General features: G+C 40.8%; 2 protein-coding genes across 2 annotated transcripts; one reads left to right on the forward strand and one right to left on the reverse strand.

The window, feature by feature from the left end:
• Positions 1-172: 172 nt before the first annotated feature.
• On the forward strand, positions 173-10,872 carry nfe2l1a (nfe2 like bZIP transcription factor 1a). The gene is made up of 9 exons (XM_087808436.1): positions 173-249; positions 944-1,071; positions 3,559-4,024; positions 4,081-4,227; positions 5,442-5,552; positions 6,816-6,986; positions 7,162-7,255; positions 7,381-7,857; positions 8,677-10,872. The coding sequence occupies exons 3-9, from the start codon at positions 3,743-3,745 to the stop codon at positions 9,633-9,635; spliced, it is 2,241 nt and encodes a 746-aa protein (XP_087664562.1). The 5' UTR covers positions 173-249; positions 944-1,071; positions 3,559-3,742; the 3' UTR covers positions 9,636-10,872.
• Positions 10,873-11,183: 311 nt separating this feature from the next.
• On the reverse strand, positions 11,184-13,708 carry cbx1a (chromobox homolog 1a (HP1 beta homolog Drosophila)). The gene is made up of 4 exons (XM_087808438.1): positions 13,574-13,708; positions 13,212-13,380; positions 12,912-13,006; positions 11,184-12,608 (listed from the first exon to the last, which is right to left on the reverse strand). Exons 2-4 carry the CDS (start codon positions 13,317-13,319, stop codon positions 12,458-12,460), a joined length of 354 nt encoding a protein of 117 aa, XP_087664564.1. The 5' UTR covers positions 13,320-13,380; positions 13,574-13,708; the 3' UTR covers positions 11,184-12,457.
• Positions 13,709-24,352: the final 10,644 nt, after the last annotated feature.

The raw sequence follows: 24,352 nt of genomic DNA on the forward strand, positions 1-24,352 counted from the left end.
TTTTGGAAACATATCCTTACAGGTTTTGAAGGATGTCTCTCCAAACCTTTCCTGTCCTGTTGGGAGACCCTTGACCAACTTTCCGACGTGGGGAGTTACGTTGCTCTGTTACGTTCTTTTATGACCATCAGAGCTCATGATGACACAATGACTCACCAGAATGTTCTTTTCTCTGAAGGCCTAATTTTGTTCTCCATGAACCACAGTGTGTTTGATCAAATATGCCTCTACTTTTTTTTATTGCCAACAGTAGGTTCTTCGAGATTGTATGGTATATTAAGAATAATAAGTGAACTGTTTTCATTGGTCTATCTGTAAATATGTCATACAAATAGTTTGGTTGAACAAAATAGTTATTTGGAATCTGAATTGTTGGAATATAATAACATCTGTCTATGAGTAGATACTAGATTTTATGCGTGTGTGAGTTTATTTGTGTGGTTGTGTGTAATAAGACATGCAATAGCAAGTAATTCATTTTTTTCTTTACTGCGTGAGACACTTGAAGATACAATTTTTTTACTTTTTTTTAAATCATCAGTTAGCACTAAAATATACTCACCATGACAATAGATTTTGACTTTGAATGCTCATCTTTAACAGAGTGGGAATTGAAAATGGTCCGAGTTGGTTGGTTTCAAGTAATTTAACACCTCTTATATATTATTCTTTATGATTTATTGCAAGTGATATCATGTCAACACTTTTATTATGAAAAAAGTCAACATTTTAAAATGTTACTTTGGGATACTTTGTATGACTTTGGGATACTTTGTATGATTGTATTCAACCTCATGGCTTTTCTGCATCAAGTTTAAAAAAAAGGTATATATATACATATATATATAGATATAGATATAGATATATATCTATATATAGATCAACCCTCCTCCACGTATACATGTGTTTAAAAGCCATCTTCAAAACATGTTGTTTCACTCAGTCAGTTGACAGCGACGTGTCATCGGTGGGTGGAGCCTACGTGACGTCATCAATGGAGCCCGCTTTAAATGCTCAGTCACAACCGAAACCCGAAAGTAGTTTGACGCTCAAAGACACAAGGCTGCCACAGTAAGACACTTTTTTAAATTTCATTTCTTTTATTAATAACATGTCTGTGTGCGTGTCTATAGACTCAAAACAACTCCGAATGCATGTTTTGACTCAAAAGTAAATATAAACCTATTCCTGGATGTGTGTTTGTAACTCCGTGTGTGTATTGTTTATTATTATTAGTTGATGGCATGTGTATTAAAATCAAGTTATATTATGGAGACAAAGTCGTGCTTTATTTTCTATTTAAAGGAATGATTGGAAAAAGCTCTGATTGGACCATAAAACGGCTCCTTCAACTGTCAGATAACGCGATAACAGTAATGATCGCACGAGAGTTAAACGGGGTCGCGCTTGTCTTATCTATAATGAAAAAATGATTAAAAAAAGAAAGAAAAGTAATTAAAAACTGTCTTATCTTAAAAATAAACATTTTCGAGTCATTCATCTCTTTTAAAAGTGTAAAAAATTCGTTTTTTAATTTATAATATACAGCGTAAGTCATCCATCTGCTTTCATCCTAGATTTTTATCTTAGTGTTTTATAATAGTATTTTCCATTAGGTGTCGCTGGTGCAAATCAGCCGCCTTCTTAAACATGTGCATCCTCCTTCAACATCCAAAAAGATAAAATGTATCCACAACAGTTTAGAAGTCAATGTGATGATAAACACACACACACACACACACAGCTTCCATGATCCTGTCATGGAAGTCTAACCAGTAGATCCGGGGAGGGTGGTGACCAAGGGAGTTTCCAGCAGACAGAGGCAGTTGCATCATGTGGCAACGGTGAGTAAGTGTGGTGCTGCAGGGCGGGCAGGTGGTTACCCAACAGTCAGTGGAAGTGGGTCGAAGTTTCTGCTTTATCTCCGGCGCACAACGGCTTCTTGATATCTGGAGCTGCCATCACGCTGACAATAGAAAGATTACTGACCAGCAGAACTTATCGTCGGTCCTGCAGAGAAGTGTTCAGTGCCTGATGGGTTAATTTAGAGTGACACAGTCTGTGAGTCATGCTAGGACAGATCCTGAGCTTTTGAATAGAACAGTTGATCATAACAGCTGCTATTTCAAGTCAAAAATGTTGTTGTGATGTCACGGTGCTGTGACGGGGCTTTATTAAGACACTGGAAATAGATTTATGTCCCTCGCGACACAGTTTACTGTACTGCCTCCTCCTCTTTGTTCTTGTTTTGAGGTTGTCTACTTTGATATAAAAAGCAACAGCAAAATGACCTGTCTTTGTATTATTAAGGTGAACAGGGGGGGGGGGTTGAATCCTAGAACTGGGCGATGTGGAGCTTGTGGTCCACATGTGGCCCCCTGCCTATATTTATGTGGCCCTTATGACGAGTAAAAGTATGAAGAGGGATTATCATCAATAAATGTTCTCAGGATACAAGCATGGTTTACAACACTTTTTCCAGGAAATGCACCCTATCATTATTGACAGTTTTTTCAAATGATGTCTGTATCATTTATCGGCTCCCAGGAATCTGTCTCAGCTGTTTGCACCAATTCATGCAAACAGCTGACAGGGCATATTAAAGGCAGGTTTAGAACAGAGGTTAGAAGTAGTTTGAGGCGTGTCCACTGAGTGACAGATTGACCTTTTCATTAAATAAAGGCTGCTTTCCCTAAATGACATGTAACGCAGCAGTAAAACAGCTAGATGTAAAATAAATAACCAGCCTACCAGAACAGTCATTGCCAAGTTCAGCTCATCTTATTTTATTTCCTCTGAAAACCTTTGTCATTCTTTTGCATTGTGTTAGTTCTTTGCGCTGTTAGTCTGCAACATCCAGCATCTACTGAGTATTATCTTTTCCTCCTATCAGTCTCTCATTTCACTTCCTGATACAGCACTTCCTGGAGGCTGTTAATGCGTAAATATCCTTATCGTGGCTACATTAAGTTTTTAAATTTTGATTTATTTTTAACTGCCTATTGTTTTGTTGTTTAAGCGCCTTGTGACCCTGGTCTGTGAAAGACTGTACAAATAAAACTTACTTACTTATTATCATTGTATAAAACAAAATGTTCAGAATTTGTGGAAAATTAGCAGCTTATAGGCCAGAAAATGAATAATTATTTAAGAGAAAAAAACAGATGATTGACATTCAAGTGAGAGGTTGTTTTTAAGTGAGAAGTGTTAATTATTATTATATTTCTTCGTAAAAGCTTAACCGTTTCTGGTCAAGGTGACCCGGTGGCTCAAGAACAAATGTGTTTGTGGTATCCCTTGCATTGTCTCTGGGTCAAGGTGAACGACCTCCACCACTGCATATGTATTCATGGAAGCCAGGGAAGTTGTTCACCTTGACCCAGAGACAACACAAGGGATACCGCAAACTCTTTCGGGTCACCTTGACCCTGAGATAACAAAAGGATGAAATACATCATGTTTTTTTTTCATTTGGAACCTTCACTTAATGTTTTTGGTTTGAATTAAGTAATGAAGCGTGTATTATATTTGTCTAATATATTTCTCTTTTTATTACAGATTGAAGACTTTTAATTGTTTCCACAATCTTGGGCTTCTGTTTTATTCGTGGGGATTATCGTTTGACTTTTGTCACACATGGTGTGAGTGTAAAATTACTCCACTAAGTTGCCTTAAACCCTCCACAAAAGAATTTTTGACATTTCTAAAAGGGTCTGGGACTGTGGCCCGCTGTGAGTAGACGATGCTGTCACTCAAGAAGTACTTCACCGAGGGTCTGATCCAGGTGGCCATTCTGCTCAGCATGTGTGGAGTCAGGTTGGATGTCGGCTTTGAATCTTACCTCCCCCCCTCCTTGCACGAGATGATCCACGGCCCGACCTCACTGTTGACCCAAACACAGTTCCACAACCTCCGCAACCGCTTACAGGATGGACAGGACCTGCACCCCAAGAGCATCGACCTCGACGAATACTTCTATAGACAGAGGCTACGGAGCTGGATGTGTTCCTTGGATCGACTTCAGGTAAGCGTGTCTGGATGTTTTGAAAAGGTTCTTGGTTTTGAAACTCGTTCCTTTAGATTCCTCAGCAGGAGGTGGTGACGTGGCTGGTCCAGCAGGAGCCGGAGCTTCCAGCACACATCTCCAGAGCTGCTGCAGCAGAGAGAGAACACAGTCTGAGGGGCGCAGTGGTCCACAGTGAAGCGGAGGAAGAGATGGAGAGTGAGGTGAACAGCTGCTTTAGAACATGTCTGACCAGACAATTGGTTTATATTTGCCCATCAGATCTTGGTAAAATAAACTTGTGAATTAAAGGTTAAACTTTTAAAGCTATTGTCGCCAGAGAGGTAGAAGAAGACCTCACTGAGGGGGATGAAAACGAAACAAATAATTTAAAAAGTGTTAAAATGTTTTTACATTTAAATACTTAAGAGCTAAGGGAAAAACCATCTTAATATAATATATTATTTTATAATTTAAAGTCAGAACAAGAGAGACAAAAATGAAATTAATAATAGATAAGAATAGAATGTAACAAATTCTATTACGAAATTATCTAATATTTATTGTTTCTACAAGATCAGTTTGGTAGTTCTGACCTCTTAAGGGCCACATTAAAACATTAAAAGGGCCACATTAGTTTCTTCGGTCGGCACTTTGTGCAGCTCCGTGTTCAAAGCACAACTGCTGAGTCATGGTGAAACAAAAAGACCGCATAATTCCTCAACCCTGGTTTAAAGTACACACCCTTCTCAAACCACCTCGTCTCTTAACTCCTTGAATACATTTTTCCATTCATTTAAATACTTTGAAAAACAATTTACATAAAAAAAACAAAAATGTTGATGAAGATAAATCAATAAAGTATTTTATTATATTTCATATGCATAAAAAAAACAAGCAGACCTGTGATCAGTGACAAACACTCTTGTGACAAGCTTGCTTGTTTTGAAACCTGATCCCTGGTCCAGAGTGTTCTGACACACTTTACATCCACAGTTTTGCAATCCCACCTGTTTACAAAGTCCTGCTGACCCTCAGTGGAAAATCATGTTTATGACTGAAATTGTGTAACGTTAATAACATGAGTAAGGGATGAGTTCATTTATAAAGAAAATATTCAAGAGTAATTTTCACAATTAGTCTTGAACAAGTGGTTGAACTTCAACAAGTCGTCTGATAATAAACACCACAGCTACCTCAGTCCTTCTCAATATTATTGAAAGCTGCACATGCCAGGGCCAACCAGCTGTTGGGGGGCTCTGAGTTCATAAGCCTCCAGACGTGTCATGAGAAGGTTGAAGTTATTCTAAACATGGCTGTCTGTCTCTAGGTCTACGTTGCACTTTACAGGGTTTCTATAGGGTTTCTATACTGTCAACAGGGCTTTTCACAAACACCTATTTGATCCCATTCTGCTGTTCTTCTACTCTGAACGCAGGAAAGAAGTACGTCAGAGCAGCAGGGGTCAGGCCATGATGACCAGGCCAGGCCAGGTAGAGGTCAAAGTTCAGCGGTGCAAAGACAGTCGGATCAGCAGGAGATGAACCAGGTAATGTTGGCCCATAACTTGTCAACTTTAGTGGGTCAAACAGGGAGTGTAGATCAGGGCTTGTTATGCACTAGACAATAAAAGACACTATGTGAACTGTGACCGACAAGTAATGACTTGTGCAACAACAAACAGGAAACAAAATATATATTTTAACATCAAGTTGTTTGACAAACATTTTGAATCTAAATTTCTGCTTATACCAGTTTAATCTTAAAGTGATAGTTCAGGTCTAATCCAATGATCTCTGGAACCTTTTTTTTTAATGTGTTTGACATTTAATTATAAAAATAATCCAGTCATGATAATTATCCATCCTAAAGGCAATAATCCTGAACGTCGCATCAACTTTGTTGTCATCAAAAGTCCCAATTGTTATTGACATAAATCAAACAATGATTAAAAATAAATATCCTAATATATAACACATGTAGTTGGCAATTGTAAATACTATCCTGTCTTGGTTTCTGGGTTTTTAGCAAAAAAAGTCTAAATAAAATTAGTGTTTAGGAGAACTTGACAGTGGGACAAGGAACAGATGTACTGGTTTTAAGTAATGTCCTGTAGTTTCATTTGAATTTAGAGTTTTTGAAGGTATTTAATTCCCCATATATAGCTTCTAAGCGTTGCTGCTGAAATGCATATCAATCATATCAAAACAATGATTTAACTTTAATGTGACAAAATGTGTTGCTATTGTTAATTCTATATCGCTCTAAAAATACTTTCTGTCCCCTCTAAGTACAACATGCATGGCTATACTTCATTTTTTTGTTAAATTAATCTTTCGTTTCCTCCAACCAAATGTTAATTATTTAACCACTGACGTGAGTCCAAACACTGACCTGTTCAGTCGAGAAAAAGAAAGTGAAATTCCTGGATAACTATCGCTTTTTCAGATAAGGGTAGATGAGTTTCTATTATCTGTGATAAAATTTGACAGAAGCTCCACACCAAACATCTGTCATGCTTGGAATCAGAGCTGGACGCTTCATGCTAAGAAGCAAAACCACTGCCAGCTCAGCGGAATTAAATCAGGAGCGACACTCTTTCTGTGTGGAGCTTGTATGTTTCATGCTTACACTGGTTGCCTCCAGCAAACCATACAGAGGTTGATAAAGTACTATAAATCAATTGGTGTGAATGGTTGTGTGTCTCTGTGTGACCTGTTCAGGCTCTTGCCCTGTATAGCTGGGACAAGCTTCAAGCCCTCCTGATCCTGGTGTTGTTTAATCTTAAACTTATTTTACTGTTTTCTTCCAGACCTCCCTCCAGGAGTGTTTGAGACTGTTGGAGGTTACCTTTCCCTTCTCGGAGGAGGTCCGAGATGTCAACGCAGACCTGCCTCACTGCTCCCCTCCCCCGCACATGGACTCTTCCACCTCCGAGCTGGACCACCAGTGGCAGGACCTGCTGGCTATCTTGACTCCTGAGGTACGATAATTTGTTAAGGTGGCTACGTAAGACAATAGCTACTTGGATAAGTGAACAAATCAATTCAACTTTCAAGAACGAGAATGACTTTTTTTTTTTCATTCTGACAAGTTGAGACTTTATAGTCTGGTCCAGCAGACACTGTTTAAACAAATCTTACCCCCTCTTCTTTCAGAGCATCCACCCAGGATTTGAGCCGGATACTGGACACGAAATCGCCGCTGCCAGTGATCCGTTCATCCGTTATAAAGAAACTCCTGAAACACAGGGTGATTACAATGTCTCAATTATACACAACTTCAGTTTGATTTCCGTCAGCCTGAAGGACAAGAGTTCCTTCTTGTGCTGTTTTTCTTTCTTTGAATCGCTGATGATCTTTTTCCTCCCACTTCAGGTTTTCCTCAAGATCAGCAGCCAGGTCTTCTTCCACTCGTTCCCAGTGAAGAGTTAGACGACCACAGTTCCACGCATGAAAGACGAGCCGCCAGTGTGACACACACTCCCCCGGATCACATGGGACTGCTTAGTGAAGATCCTCCACTGAGCACCGAAGACCCCTTCAGCTCCTTCAGCATGGATCTGCTCCCCCCAGGAATAGATGAACACATGTCATGTCTGCAACTGGACTCCTCTTCCTCTGCCTCGACCTCTTCAAGTGCTGAAGAGCAAGATGTCGCGGCTGAGGCGGACTTCGATGACCTGCTGCAGGATGCTTCCATCCTGGATGAGATGGGGTATCTGGACCTAGATATGGACGATGGCTTCAGTCCAGAGATCGTTGGAGACTGTTTTAACACGGAGGAGAAAGACGATGTTCAGTCGAGCTCCTCGGCAACACCAGAGCAGACGCCGGCTCTTCATCCTCAACCCGGTGAGAACTGTTTTTACTAATAATAGACTAATAGATATACTGTAAGATGGAAGATACGGATGTTTTTTTTCAATGTTTATTTAAAAAAACATACAAATTACTAATCGCAATATTTCCTAGAGACATTTTAGAGACTGTTGGAGTAAAAAGAAAAGGCAGGGAGAGGGTTGGTGTCCTGGTTAAAATAGCTCTTTGTTCATGTAACCGTTGTTATATACTGGGTTTGAATAGAAAAAGCCAACAAAACAAGTTATGTTGTTCTATTATTGTTACCAAGAATTACCAGCTAAACATGTTTTTCTATGAATCATATTTCCTTCCCACGTGATTGAACTCACTCGCCCTGTGTCAATCTAGTCTGGTGAAAGTGCGTTTTATACACTTAAAATGAACAATGTATAAAGTGGTTTACACCAACATAATTTTTTTTCTTTAAACGACTTTTAGTCTCGATCACCAACATAATTGACACCTTTTCTTGTTTTCCTCACATGGTCATGAATTGTTGACAAATAATGTTTCGGCATAATTGTATTTTATTGACACATTATTAATGACCTGTCTCTTCAAAAGCAACTTTGAGGAAAATATTATGTGAATGTCAAACCGTAGCAGAAGGTAATTTAGAATAATACGGGTAGAAATGAGAAGCTAATAAATCTGGATGTCTCAACTCAAACTTCTAAGCAGTTCAGAACTTAAAAAGCCAGAAACCCTAAACACAAGTACCATAATAAGGTCCATTTGTATAATATGACACTTTTAATGAAAATATGATTAAAGATTTGGGTCTAATCTTGGCTCTCGTTGTTTTTTCAGAGGCTGAGAATGAACTGGACTCTGACTCCGGTCTCTCTCTGGACTTCAGCAACAGTCCTTCATCTCCATGCGTTTCAAGTGCTTCATCTCGCATCTCCTCCTCCAGCTCCAGCTCCTCCTCCTCCTCCATGTCTCCATATGGAGATACCGGCTCTGAGGAAGAGTTTGATTCCACAGACATGGAAGTCGAGGTGACCATCAAGCAGGAGCAGGAAGAAGAGGAGATTGGAGCCGTTGGTGGAGAATACCCTGAAGATGTTAAATTCTTTTCCACAAACCTTGGTGACAGTAAGATCTTGGCTCCATGTTTGGACCAGTGGATCGGCCATGACCACACCTACAACCAGCCCTTGGGTTCCAACTCCCCTCCCCCCACACTCCCCACTAAACCCAGCAGATCCTTCAGACAAAGTCCAGACAGCAGGTTCTACCACAAGGCTCTCTCCAGACATCATGACATTAAGATGAGGAGCCGAGACGAGCGGCAAGCACGAGCTCTGAAGATCCCCTTTTCCATTGAGCTGATCGTTCACCTGCCGGTGGAGGAGTTCAACGACCTTTTGACCGATTACCTGCTCACTGAGGACCAGCTGACCATCGTCAGGGACATCCGGCGTCGCGGCAAGAACAAGATTGCTGCTCAGAACTGCCGCCAGAGAAAACTGGGAGTCCTGCAGGACCTTGAAGGCGAGGTCACCGCCCTCCAGCGACGTCGTCTTCAGTTACTCCGAGAGCGCCAGGAAGCCTTAAGGAACCTTCAAGACTTGAAACGTGAACTAGGAACCCTGCACTGGGAGGTGTTCTCGGGTTTAAGAGATGAGGAAGGGAGACCCCTGGATTCTTCAGAGTACCAACTTCAAGTGGGGCCAGACGGAACCGTGACAGTGGATCCACTCACACGGAAGGTCAAACAGTCGAGTATGTGTCGCAAAGCCAGCAAGAAGCAGAAAAAGAAGTGAAGAAGTACTCTCTCAGTTCTCACACCTGCACTTCAGTCAGGTAGAATCAGAAGAGTCCCAGTTCTGGTGCAACAAAGCTGGTCATAGATAATGGTCCACCTCATAAAACGGGGAATACTTTGTATTCTAGATTCCTAATGGATAGATTTTGAAGACCAGCTTGTGACTTTCTTTCTCAACCAATGGAAGAATGGGCTCAGCATCACCCGTCAGAAACACTGGCTGTTGTTGCCTTCAAATGATGGTAGACCTCAGGGGTCCATCATACAAAACCACTGTACCACTAGTGGTAGCCTGCTGTGCCGTGATTTATTACAATGGTTTTTTGAAATCTGATACCAGCATCACATTGTTTTACTCTAGTAAATGTATGTGAAATCGTCGACATGCTTCAGGAAACTTCACTCAGGCCTTCACCAAAGAGCCCACTGTTTACGGTTTAGGTCTTCTAAACGCACGTATGGCCTTTTTATTAGTGATTAAACTCATTGTGGAAGTGTCACTAGTGATGAAGCAGCATTTTAACTGTTGAATCGATCCATAATAGAAGCTTGAACAGCTCAGAAAGATGAATGTTAAGACATCCAGAGAGGAGATCTTGAATGAAAACCTTGACTTTGGTCATGGTTACTCTAGGTTACATGGCCATAAATGAGGTATTGCGTTTTTCAAATGGTCGCCCTGTAACATTAAAATATTTAAATTTATTTATGTCATTTGTTTAACTGTATTTGCTAAAAAAAACAACACATTTTCATGTGCTTTCCATACAACCCACTTGTTTTTAAGGCGGGGTTGTAAAGATGCACTTGATGAAGCTTAGACTCCCTGAAGCACCACATGAACAAGTAAAACAAGTTTGTTCTAGCCATCTATAGATTCAGCACAGATTTAAATGTCTATGCATAGTCTTCTTGGTGTAATACCGTCAGTCTATGGTTTTATAACCAAGATAATTGATGCACTCTGGTCCACTAATAACCCTTCATATATTTTGCCCAACAATTCTACAACCACACTACTCTCTTGTGTACGGTCGTGCACATCTGGAACCGTGTTTTTATTAAAACCGAGATCAATTGTTTCATTGTGCGGGAGTTAAAACCTACAGACATTGATCTATTTTGGTTTGAACTTGAGTGAAATCACTCACTTGTGCTGTATGAGGCAAATAAAGCTTGCTGGAAATCAAGCCAACAAGTTGTTAAAATGTTGAATAAAGGGTTGTTTTTTTAAATGGTCTGCATAATGTCTCCATGTTTCAGATTTTTAAGAGACCCGATGCTACTTCTTACTAGTCATAGTTGCACTAAGTTAGGCACTATTTAAGTGATCTCTTACGTTTTGGGAATAAAAACCCAGAGAATGGGAAGAGAAGCAGAGGAACCTTCACGAACACAGAAAGATGTGGCAAATAGGAAGACGTGCTATGGTACTCTTCGGAAGTAGAAACACATTTTTATCAAATTGTTATTCAAGTGACTGGTAACTGGTAAATTTAAATAAAACATGTATACAAATACCACATAGGAAACCAGAGAAAATCCATTTATGAAAATGAAACAACTTTATTGTCCAAAAGAAAAGAAAAAATAAAAGATCAGCAACGGTGCCAGCTCAAGATAAACATGCAACAGGACAACACAAGCTAGTTTGCTAAATAGAGAATGATTCAGAGATAGAAAAAGCTAACTAGATAACCAGTAATGATCACAGAAACATCATTTTGGACATAATGTGAAATAAAGACTAATAAAAGAGGGCAGCACTGCAACGCAGCATTTACTTTTGAGTGTTTAATGAGACTTGGCAAAAATCAACTCCTTTCCTAAACATCCAGAACATCTGCTTTGTTCGATGTCCAGTGAAAATGATGCTTTCTTGGCCGGGGTCAGGAATGAAGGACCGTCATGCTGGGCTACATTCGGTCGCTTGTAATACGACAGAAGAATGACAATCCACAAGATGTTGCCCAGATGAGTCACAACAGATGTGTTGAAATTTAAGAAACAAAACCGGTCAGTTCTGGATGGACATAGATCCAGGTTTATGACCAACACTTGGATAAATTGTAAAAAATTTAAATAAAACCCAAACATTGAGGAACACGCATGTGTCATACTTAAGATCATGGAGTCGGTCAGACTGATCTAGATCAGCGTTTTATGTTATGTCGAATAATGAAAGACGAATAAAAACAGGGTCTAAAATGTTGCCAGCTTTTGTAGTCGCCTCAACAAGAAGGTGTGTGTCCAGGTGTTGACTATTCGGGGGACCGCGATTGTTCCAAATTAATCCTAAACAGCTTGACTTTGTTTAAGAGTGATGGGGAAAACAATCTTTAAATTGATGACAGGAATGGCAACAAGAGCCAGATGCTTTGGAAGGTGTTTCAGACTGTAACGCCTCTCAGGTTAATTTTGATGTGATGGGAGATCTTGTGCGGCATCAAAAGAGAAGATGCTGAAAGATGTCAGTCCTGACCAAGTTAAGGGAGCAGCAGGTTCTTCAACAGTAATCAGAGGGAGGTGTCATGTCAGTAATATATCACCACAGCACACAGAGATTTAACATTGCTGTGGAGCACAGGCAGCAGAAGAACTGCCTGTGCTGCAGACAATGAGATACGAATTAGAAATGGAAACTTGTCAGGATACTGGATGGTACATCTTTTCAAAACCTGCCCGTGGATCACTTAACTCAGATACAATAGCAGATCACTTATGATATCCTGGAACACTGAAGAGTTTTTGACAATTTTGGATTTGGTGCCCCCTCCCCCACCCTAATATTGGTGCACCTCCTTTTCCAAAGCTCTCCATTTAGTCCTTTTTTTCTTCCTCCTTTTTCTCCTCCTCTTCCGTGGGGTACGAGTGCCAGGTCAGGCGCTCCTCATAAAAGGAGATAACCACCTGGGGACACTTGACATTGGCTTCCTTGGCGGGCACAAGGTCGGCCTCATCGGAGTTTTTCCTGTGTACGGACAGGAGAATATCAGCTCGTCCACCTGATGCTACAATTTAGAAGTACCGGCAGACAGAGAACGCCAGAAACAACCAGCAGGAAACAACAGTTTCCAAAACATTCCCTTAGCACTTTACCCTCTGAAATCGTTCCAGTTAGCCCACAAAAGTACCAATAATGTTACAAACTTCATTAAGTGAAAATGCAGTCTTCATTTTAAGTGGTATTAACTATCTTGTTCAACATTCCCTTAACTAATGACAGTATTATTATTGATGTCATTTCGGCGCGTGAGTAAAAGTCTTCACCCACCACTTCATGAGGAACATCAGCTCTCCGCTCGAGTCTGTGGCTCCGATGATTCTCTCCGGCTGCAGGTTTCTGCCGAACCCTCGTGCCTTTTCCCCCTGTGGTGACGAAACCATGATCAGTGCACGGCATCCCATTTCTCCCAGTGTGCTACTGCATTTTTACATGTCACATATACACTTCAAATCTTAAGAGACTGCTCTTGGTGATTAATGACATTCAAATAAGAATATGCCATGGTTGAAATGACATGCGTTTTTTTGCTTTTAACCTTTTTTTCGCCTCAACAAATCATGTACGTACCTCGTCCTTCTTCCTTTTGCTTCTCTCCTCAGAGTCTCCCGAGGCCTCGCTAGAGGCCTTTCTCTTCGCCTCCTTCTTCTTCTCCTCCTTCTCTTTATATTTCGACATGAACTCTGCAATCAGGTCGGGGCAGTCCAGGTTCTCTTCCGGCTCCCACGTGTTGTCCTCACTGAAAAGTGAAGACGTTTTACAAAAATAGATGAGATGATGATCCAACTCATATATAATGGATGATTTCATTTATATCGCATTCTTTTCATGTTTCCCTCTCTTCCATTTGGATAGGACACCCAAGTTGGTAAATTGTAGGCATTTCCTATCAAGTACGGCTTAGACTGAGGTATGCGACGACTCATACTTACTTTGAGAATCCCTTCCACTTCAGCAAGAACTCCACTTTGCCCTTCACCAATCTGCGCTCCAGGACCTTCTCTACTACATATTCTTCCTCCTCTTCTTCAGCTGCTGCCGGTGCGGCCGCTGCCGGAGCAGGGGCGGCATCTGTGGCATCGGCTGCAGGTGCCGGGGTTGTGGTTTCGGCATCGGAGGCGGCGGTCGCCGCAACAGCAGCTTCTGGAACTGCGAGCGGCTGCTCCTCCTCGTCGGCTTTCTTGGCCTTCTTCGCTGCTACTACTGCTGCCAGCTTGACGGGTGGTGGGAACGTCACTGAGAAAACACACAAAAACACATTAGTGTTTTACTACTACTCGGTTACCTACACCAAGCCTATCAGAAATATGTGGTGTCTTAATAAAAATTCAACACAAGCATTCAATAAAAATAAAATTTCATTCAGATGGAGAGGGATTACTTAGATCATTCCCTTCCGTTAGGAATGTCTTTTGCATGAACAGAGAAAACACCAAACATAACAGCCTGAGATAAATCCAACAGTATTGAAGCAGTAATCTGGTTTGCATTGCTTGGTTGCCTGGTGGCGGTTTGTTTACAAACAGCAAGAGGAAGTGGCTTGAACTACTGTACAACACTAGTTGTGATTTAAGCTTAAGTGTGACAAGCTCTTGATGCAGCCTGGATAGAGCGAGAAATCAATATTTATTTAATATGCCTTAAATACTACACACACTTCTATGAGGCCCTGCCATGCATTACCCTGTTGCACCTTTTCAGTTGGTACTGACCACTGCAGTGGAAAACATGCCTCTCTCCGACGAAATATACTTGTGTGTATATGCACATATAAATATTTTCTCTCCCTCATAGATAGAAAGACGAAAAAGTGTAAACAAGGAGAGTAAATTATAAAGTTTGCCTTGGTTCGATCATTCATAGTGTTTCAAACAAATGGGTGTGACAATGACGAATGCTTGGATAGATGTTGCACTGAAGAGAAAATACACAAACTACCCATAATGCTTCAACGCATTCGATGCAGAAAATATTGTGCAGAAAGGTTATTTTAACAGTTTCCCGATGGCAAAAGATGTCACTGGACACGAGTTGTGAATATTGCAAGAACTTCTCACGACACCGAACCGCGGGCATGATCCGCATGTTTAAAACACCTGCGGTCAAACTGCCGTTCTGTGGCGCTACAAAAATAATCCTGCAGTGACTGCACGATTTGAAACGTTCAACTGATGTACATTTACGGGATTCAAGTGTGACGAATGCACGTTTCTCGTCGCCACAAGCCGAGCGGCCTTTGGCTGCAGCGTCCAACATGGCCGGCGCTGCTACCGTGCTATCAGCAAAGTAGACCTTACCTAAAGAGAAAACTGGAAAACGCTGGCACTGCGAGACCCGAATAAAAGGTCCAGATGTTCGGACCCTAGTCTTGCGTTGTAGCAGCGATAGCAAGCAGGAGATGTAGCCGAGGATGCACACACAATTCAATACAATGAGTTGCCCGTCTGCATAACACAATGGCTAGAACCAACTAGCAGGCGCACATTCTGCCCGCCAACAGCGCCACCGGATGTGACGTTTTGGAGGAATTGGCATGACGGGTATTGTAGTATTGAGTATAAGACTTGCGACTGCAGACGGTGTACACAAGTGTACTGTGTTAATTAATATTGTTGAGCGAAGTCGTATATTACCAAAAAAGCTAGCTATTCACAATTATTGTCGGAATTACAATGGGTAAGGTTATTTTTGTTAAAATAATAATAATAATAATAATAATAACAAAAAAAAACGTTTTATAAATATATAATTCGTGACCTTTTACATTCAATATAAAACACTGGGTAGAAAAGTGCCACTACAATTACCAATTATGTGGCGTGCAAAACAATTGCGTGACGAATAATTAGAATTTGAATATAAACATTTGTTAAAATTATTATTATTTTTTTTAGTTCAATTATTAAGAAAAAAAACCCTTTAAATTAACAAATAATTGAATTAATCGACCATTCAATATCTTAAAAAACAATATTTAAAATAATTAAACTTATTAAATTAAATTTCAACCTATGACATGTTTTTGTAAAAACAACATAGGACAAAACACTTGTTGTGGTGTCAGTACACAATAAAATAATGAAATAACACAACACATCATAAGCAATAGAAAATAGCCCCAAGCACAAAGGCAGCCATTCTGCGGTGTCTATATTCCGATGGCACTGATATACTTCCATACAGAGACTTTCACGGAACAGATCGCTTATGTCTTGTCTTCTTGTGTTCATCAGGGTCAGTTTGCGGGGACATCAGCTTCAGCAGGAGGGCCGAAGACTCTCCTTCAGAGCTACATTATCCAGCTCCACCATGTTCTCACCCACAGTCTTTTATTACATGTCCTGAGCACCTCACCGGCGTGGCATCCAGGAGACATCATAATCAGATTCCCAAGCCACCTCAACTGTATCCTCTCAACATTGATGAGCAGCAGCTCCACTCCCCTCTACCCAATCAAGTCCAGCCTAAACTAATCTAGGCCGTTTTAACCTGTGATCTGGTTCATTTGGTCACAACCCACTGTTTGTGACTATAGGTGAGGGCAGGGACTCACATCGACTGGTATACCAAGAGCTTTGCGTTATGGCTTATCTCTTCTTTTTTTTTTACCACCACAGATCAGTGATGATCCACATTACTGCTGATGACGCTATGATCTGTCTATCGATCTCACCCCTGAATTAAACTGGATGTGTTTTTGTTACTTCTCAGTACTGCCACATACTAGCTCGTCGTCGGCGTTCTGTTACAGCTCTGTTGGTCATCGGGAGTCCCGGATATTCTCTTGGATTCATGCTTTATTGTGCGATGCAGCAAGTTATTGTGTGATAAAGCAAGTTCTAGGTCATTTGGTGCTCCGCCCTCTTACTGCTCTGCTACTGGTTTATCCTCAAGGGCCCTGGAAAACTATCATCGGCTGAGCAGTCACCGAAGATGCAGCAGCTGTGGGTGAGCAATCTCCTCCTTTTATAAAATACGCAACATATTATTCTTCTGTGGTTTATTATGAAAGTGTTACTGGCAGAGTGCGCAGCTTCAAGCCTCTGACCGTAAGTTACTCGCATGTTTTGAAGTCTTTGCTCCTAATGCTAAGCTATCATGTTCCGCCGCTCAGAGCCGGCGAGGTTTTTACTCTCACCACATAACTTTTACTCTCACCACATAAGGACAGACCCCGATCACTGTCTTTTATTGGCCTTTAAGATACAGATGCCCGGGAGACCGGCTCAATCAGCTGTGTTTGCTTTCACTTCCGTGTTGAGGTTTGGGCCATTCTCCGACTGACAACACAGTTGTTGGAAGCTCGGCGCCACGTGACGACAGCAGGCGCTGTTTTGTCCCTCCTGGGGCTCGTGACAACAGCTCACATGGCGGTGTGGCTGGGCTCGCTACATATGAGGGAGCCCAAGAGATGGTCGTGCCAAGCTAGACCCTAAGCGGAACCGAGGTCGAAAAGTGAGCCTTCCGGCTCTGGTTTTGGAGGACATCAAGTTTTGGAACTCTCTAGCGAACCTGAGACGAAGAGATCGATTAGTTTGCATCCTTCATTACACTCAGGTGTTCACAGACGCATCTCTGGCAGGTTTGGGAGGCACCTCGGGTCAGGCTACGCCAGCGGGGTTTTAACAGACCTGTGTACAGACTCAACTGGCTAAAGTTGAAAGGAATTCCCAACATCCTGCTTCACCTCTCTCCCCAACTGTCACAGTCCAACGCCCTAGTGCTATCAGATATCTCCACCGCCGTGGCGTACATGAATCGCAATGGCAGAGTCAGATCCCCAGACCTTCTGATTGTGGCAAAGAAGATTTGGCTGTGGGCAGATCGTCACCTGCTCTCTCTCAGAGCTCAGCATGTGCCGGGCGCACTGAATATAGTAGTAGACAGACTGTCAAGGAGTCCGAGTCTCGGCTGCCGAGATGTGGTCTTGATGGGGACTCTGAAGGCACCCCGGTGCTGGGCCTGCTTCTTAAAGTGTGGCTTTGCATGGGACGAGCTGAGTGGGACTCTGGACCCGGACATTCTCCACACTCTAGAGCAGAGGTGGCCAACCCAGTCCTCAAAGAGCCGCAGTGGGTGCAGGTTTTTGTTCCAACCAATCAAGAAGACACCTTTTCACCAATCAGGTGTCTTAGGAGTGTAATCAGTTGATTGTCAGTCTGGTGTTGCTTGTTTCAGCTAAAACCTCATTGGTTAAACTGGGCATGCTGGATCGGTTGGAACAAAAACCTGCAGCCACTCCGGCTCTTTGAGGACCGGGTTGGCCACCCCTGCTCTAGAGAATGCCCAGGCCCCTTTCCTCTAAACGTAGGCTTTATGCCTCCAAATGAGGGATGTTCTCTCGCTGGTGTGAAGACAGGTCCCTGGACCACAGCTCCTGATTGGTTTCTGCTGTCCTGTCTTTCCCGCAACATTTGCTGGATAACGGACGGACTGTGGCAACACTGAGAGTGTTCGCATCAGCCATAGCAGCAAGGCAAGTCTTGTGCTTCAGCGCGTACCAACCATTTGGTGGGGTGTTTCTTACGGGGGCCTACAGGATTTGACCACCTGTGAGGCTGTCCAGCCCTCAGTGAGATCTCCAGCTGGTGCTGGATTCTCTTGCAGGCCTGACATTTGAGCCTCTTGATCAAGTCCCATTGGACATTTTGTTTTTTGAGGTCTCCACAAAGAGAGCGAGCAAGCTTTTTGCTCCCTCCATTAGTCCGGCTGACAACAAAGTAGCTGGAAGCTTGATGTCATCTGACATCTGAAGGCGCTGTTTTGTCCCTCCTGGGGCTCATGGCAGCAGCTCACCAGCGGTGCGGCTGGGCTTGCTGCAAATTAGTAAAAAATTTTCGTTTAAGGTTTCACTTTTTCTGGTCCTGACATCCATGAAGAGAGTGAGTGAGCTTTGTGCTCTCCCCATTAGCTCTGAGTGTCTTTCCTTTTAAGTTGAGTCATCAGTGTCATTGCGTCCGAACATTCCCCCCGTGGTGTGGCAGCTTCAGTGGCTCTTTCGTGGGGTGTTGCAGCAAAAGACATCTGCTCAGTCACTTCTTGGGCGTCCACCTCAACTTTCGCTAGAGCCTCGAATCTCCTTGACGTGGCGACAGGATCAGTAGCTCATACGGTTTTTGAGTGATGCCATCCCCCCGAGGCCCGCGGCTCCAGTGGATTTGGATCCTTGAGCGGCAGGGCCCTAGTGATGCTGCTGTCAGGAGCGCCGTCCAGCTGGGGGTACAATGATCCCGTCAGTTTAAACCAACAGGGAAGCGGTTAGAGGGCGAGCACCAAATGAAGTAGAACCCCTGAGTTATGATCATAATCTCAGGTTTTACGAATCGGTGCGAAGCCCTCTAACCCTGTCGCCCAGCAGCAGAGTTTTCAGTTGGAGGAAGTTCGGCGGGTATTTCCTGCAGTAGACTCCATCAAGTGCAAAGAGAGAGGAAGATCTTTCCAAAGCTTAGGAGCAACACAAGGTTTTTTGGTGAACATTGGCAGGTGAGAGGAGGATCACAAGCACACTTGGGAATATACTTAAAGGACTGAACCCTTGATATTGAAGTCTGGATTATACTTTTGGGAAATGGTTTAAGTTAAATATGTTGTTTTAGTGAATTTCTTTGTACAACGGGTTTATGTTGAGTTGGTTGTTTATACGTTTGTTTGTGGACGCGCGTCTCGGTTGAACCATCTCGGTTGAACCATCTTGGTTGTATTGCCTTGGTTGGATCGTCTCGGTTGGATCGTCTCAGTTGGATCGTCTTGGTTGGACCGTCTCGGTTGGACAATCTCGATTGGACAGTCTCGATTCAACCCTCTCAGTTTCAACGTCTTAGTTGGTCCATCTCTGTCCGAACATCTTGGTTGGACCGTCTCGGTGGATCCCTCTCTGTCGGAACATCTCGGTTGAACCCTCTCGCTTGGAACTTCTCGGTTAGAACCATCTTTTTTGGACAGTCTTGGTAGGACTGTCTTGGTTGGAACGTTTGGTTGGAACGTCTTGGTTGGAACGTCTCGTTGGAACATCTCCGTAGGACCGTTCTGTAGGACCTTCTCGGTTGGATCGTCTTGGTTGAACTGTCTTAGTTGAACCATCTCGGTTCGAATGTCTTAATTGGAACGTCTCAGTTGGACCATTTTGGTTGGACTGTCTTGGTTGGACTGTCTCGATTGAACCATCTTGGATGGAACGTCTTTGTTGGAATGTCTCGGTTGAAATGACTCGGTTAGAACGTCTCGGTTGGACCATCTCTGTAGGACTGTCTCCGTTTGAACGACTCAGTTAGAACGTCTCGATTAGAACGTCTCGTTTAGAACATCTCGGTTGGAACGTCTCATTTAGAACCTCCCGGTTGTAACATCTCTGTAGAAACATCTCGGTAGGACCATCTTGGTTAAACCATATTCGTTGGACTATCTACTATTTGACTATTTGACCTTCTCGTTCGTCTATCTTGTTTATTTAATACAAAAATGTTAATCTTTATATACTCATTGATTGTCCTTCTTTTGTTCAGTTCATCAATGATTTACTAAAGCATCAGTGTTATTCAATCTATGCACCGAACGTGGCAATTGAGATTCAAACTGCACAATATTGCTACACTGCTAAATATTGTTCTTGTTAAAATGAAATCAATAAAACAATATATAAAAGAAAATGATGTAGATTCTATTGAACTTATAACAATAATATCTTGCTTCAGTATTTTTTTAACCAGCCTGCTGGTCCGCCTTATGTAACATCCCATCACCACAGGACTGAAAGAGGAACAGTCTAATGCTTTCTTCACGCTGGATTGGCCTGTTTACATCTATGGGGCCAGGAAAGGTGGATTAGACTCGGAGTTATTGACAGACCAGCCCACTTTATACTAGTAATATTTTTAACCTTAATCATACAGTATAGTAAACATTAACCTGAAGTTTTGTTTAGCATTTAGTTAATAATTATATTAGTGGTTTTAGGTTTCTTAACTGGTCATTGATACAATTAAATTTGTCCAACCAATTTCCCAGGCTGTAAGAACTCCTTTAACTGTACCCTGAGTAAACCAATAGAAGGGAACATTAAATATATCATTCAAATAGATATTACAATGCTATATATTATTATTAAGTATGTAAAAACATGACCCTGAACATTATAAAAATGATAACTAAACTTAAAATCAACAACATTTTTAAATTGAAAGAAGAATATTTACTGTCTTAGCTTGTTTTGGTCTTTGATTGACACGGTCCTGGGGTCAAAGTTCTTCCTGGAGTCCCCCCTGCAACAAAGACAAGTCATGAGCTGAGAGTGCACACTGAAATGAAAGGATAACATCCTGAAGCCTTTGTTAAAAAAAGGGATATTATTTTAATTGCTATTTATGACCATTAACATTTATAGAGATCAGGAAGTAGGTTACTCTACATAGTAGAATACATTTTAATAGAAATATAGTATTACTTGATTCATCATTACGGTGCTTTGTCTGTGGTCCTCTCGTCTGGACCCTCTTCAATCTCGATAAGAGATTAGTATAGTTTGTTATACTGGTTAAACAATACAAACACATCACCATCAGTAAAAAATTGAATAGAACAGTTTAATTTCAGTTAGGTATCTACACGAGATGATGTACTGTAAGGCTATTAAACCAGGTTATGTTCCTACTTATGTTCTAGTTAAATAGTTCAAATTTAGAAACGGAACATTTCACTAGTATTTGAAAAACACTGCTGCCACCTGGTGGTAGAATACAGAAGGTACATCACCGTGACGACCAGGGGGCGTGTGTGTACAAAGTTAACGTGTTAATGTTTTTTCCAGTGTAAATATATTTCGTTCATTGAATTGATTTAAAAAAACAAAACAACAGTTGATTAATAAAATGTATGACTTCGTTTATATCTAAAAAAAATCTATAATAGCGGTCCTTGGGAGGCATTTGTATGTATTTTGTTCCCTGGATTATTTATAGCATTTGTTCTCCAATTAGTTACAAGCATTTATTGAAAACCAGACGTAATATGGCGAACCTGAATCCGGAACTAAATTAACATAAACAAGGAAACTATAATTGTTGCTTATATTTCGTTTTAGTTTAGATTTTGTTACCGTATTTGGCCGCCAGGTGGCGCTTGGAAGTCCTCTGGGCGGCCACACAGTTTTTACAACAGTTTTCAAAACGTGCTTCTTTATACGTCGAAAGAGTTCATCGTCGCTCAGAGAACACGTTCCTTTTTTTAAAAATTGATTTTCAATATATTTTTATTTTCATAACATGTACTGTCAAAAGATCTCAGACGGTTTTATGTATTTGTTCTGTTCCACACACGTGTTCTTCGCAATATACATAAAACTAAGCAAGTTATTCTTTAACTGTATGAATCTGAATATGTGATGAATAAAAAAAAAACACAACTTCAGAACTGTACGGCTAAAATGATCCATGCTTTGCATTTTATGATAAATAACAAAATCGTTCAATTAATTTAATTATTCAATTTGGGATCACAGGAGGACAAGATTGACATGAAGGTCTGGTTCTGAAAAAGGTAAACAACGTAAGTTAGTATTATGGTCGTATTAAGTTTAGAAATGTTCATATATGAAGTAGAGAAAGAAAATGCTCAATTTATTACAATAAATGAATAATAAAATGCATCTAAATCCATTTTATCTTACTAATTCAAGTTATATTACATCCAAACATAATTCTGATAAATACCATTAAATCTCAAAAATCTTCAAGTCATTTTCTACGTTTTTATTATTATTATTATTATTATTATGTATTTTTTTTTACAATAGTTATGTTATTTATTGAAAATAAATCTCTCTTGAGACACTGCAATCATGCTGTTGATCTGCAAATAACAAGGCAGTAAATATCGAATTGAGTTAAAGGAACTAATACAGTTGTGGCGTCACTGGCTTCAGGGTCTACATATCGTTGAAAAAAAGTTTCTCCCATGAGTTCTCTCATGAAACTGTACTCGGGGACGTAAAGGGACAGAACCGGCCTCCTGGCGGTTCCAAGAAGCATTTTAACCTTTATCGCCTCCTGGAGATAATTGGTCCACTCTGTCCACTTTATATAAAAGCTGTACGCCCGTTTATTGGTTTGGTAAATACTAGTTAGTGTAGGCTATTGTTTGCACGTTTGATCTTTAATGTTCTGTTGTAAGCAGAACTTCTGTTTGCTTAACATAGATTCATTTTTTAAATCTTGGTTTTGTTTATAACAACATTCATCACTGCGTCTGCTAGTATCAGCAGATAAACCTAAATATGTGTTGATTTAAGTGTGTCTTAAATAGATCTTGGACTCTATTGTATCATCAGTATCTGTCTGTTTGTACAAAACTCTCTTTTAATAGAATTATTTACATTAGAAAATGATCTTAAGCCCCGCCCACTGAAAACGCTTGTTTTTTTCTGGTGATTGAATCTTATTTACTATAACCACACACACTCTGCTGTGATTGGTCAAACAGCAAGATTTTGTCTCATCTTGGAGAGGAAGACATTAACATTTGAAACATGTGATTAGATGTGTACATTTCAAATTTTTTTTTCTGGCTCCCTCCAGAGTCAAAACCATGTAAGTACGGTGTTGTAGTAGAACATTTTTTGTGTGTGCATTCGTTATCTATAAAATATAATTGCTCTTTTGTCACTTTTATGTAATTCCAAAAGTCTCTCTATGGGTTATACACGGAATGTCAGAAGCTCCTTCATCTTCTGTGTGGTTTAACAGTGAAGCTACAGAAGCAGAAATCATTTCCAGTCCTGGTCATTAGGTCTCCATCTTTGGCCACCAATCTGAGCTGTGCAGTGAAAAAGGATGTCCAGGTGAGAAGGTGTAGTTTCTGCCAGGCCCATTCTGGAAGGGGCTGGAATTAGGTTGAGGCAGTCATGATAGTTACGGATAGTTAAGATACTCAGTATCACAGTAGCACCAAACTTTAGAAACCTGACCAAAAAGCAACAGGTTTTTTTGTGCGTTATTTCGGGCTTGGTTTTGTAACATGGATTTAAAAACACAGTCATGACCTCTGACCTTCCCATCTCATACACACACGATTGAACCTCCAATACTATCATGACATAAGCTTAGATTATTGTAGCCCTAAAATAATAATAATATGGAAACATGTTCAAAGTTATTTTATTGTAAAAAACCCATCTTTAAATCCATTTTATTTGTAGTTTCTGGACGCATTTTGTTTTCATTCTTTAAACAGTTTCTAAAGTACCTGTGTTGGATAAAAGCTAAATAATACTCATACCTCATACTTGTAAAAGGGTTCAAAAACAACCATTCTTCATTTAAAAATGGTTGATAAGAATGTATATTAACCCAAATATCCTGTAATATAATAGATGCCAAGTTGAAAAAGGGACTTTTATTTTTTTTTAATGGGATTGTCTTAAGAGTTGGGAGTGACGTAGTCTCTTAATGTGGTGAAAAGTATTAGAATTAAATGTGTCCCACGTTGGTATGAACCTTGGTTTGTATCAGGAAAACACTTCACAAAGAGTGATATTTCATTCATCAATCTCTGGCTTTTACAAGCCAATAAAGGTACTGTTGGTTGGTCGGTTGGTTGCAAGGACTGTCTAACGTGTTTCCATATGAAAAGATCATGTATACATCGAAGGACGAAGAAAAAAATGAATTTTTTCCTCAGTTGGAGATTCATTTCTGAACGTTTTGTGACAATCTCGAAAG

Source organism: Callionymus lyra, chromosome 15 (genome assembly GCF_982586985.1).
Source record: "Callionymus lyra chromosome 15, fCalLyr1.hap1.1, whole genome shotgun sequence".
Classification (NCBI taxonomy): domain Eukaryota; kingdom Metazoa; phylum Chordata; class Actinopteri; order Syngnathiformes; family Callionymidae; genus Callionymus; species Callionymus lyra.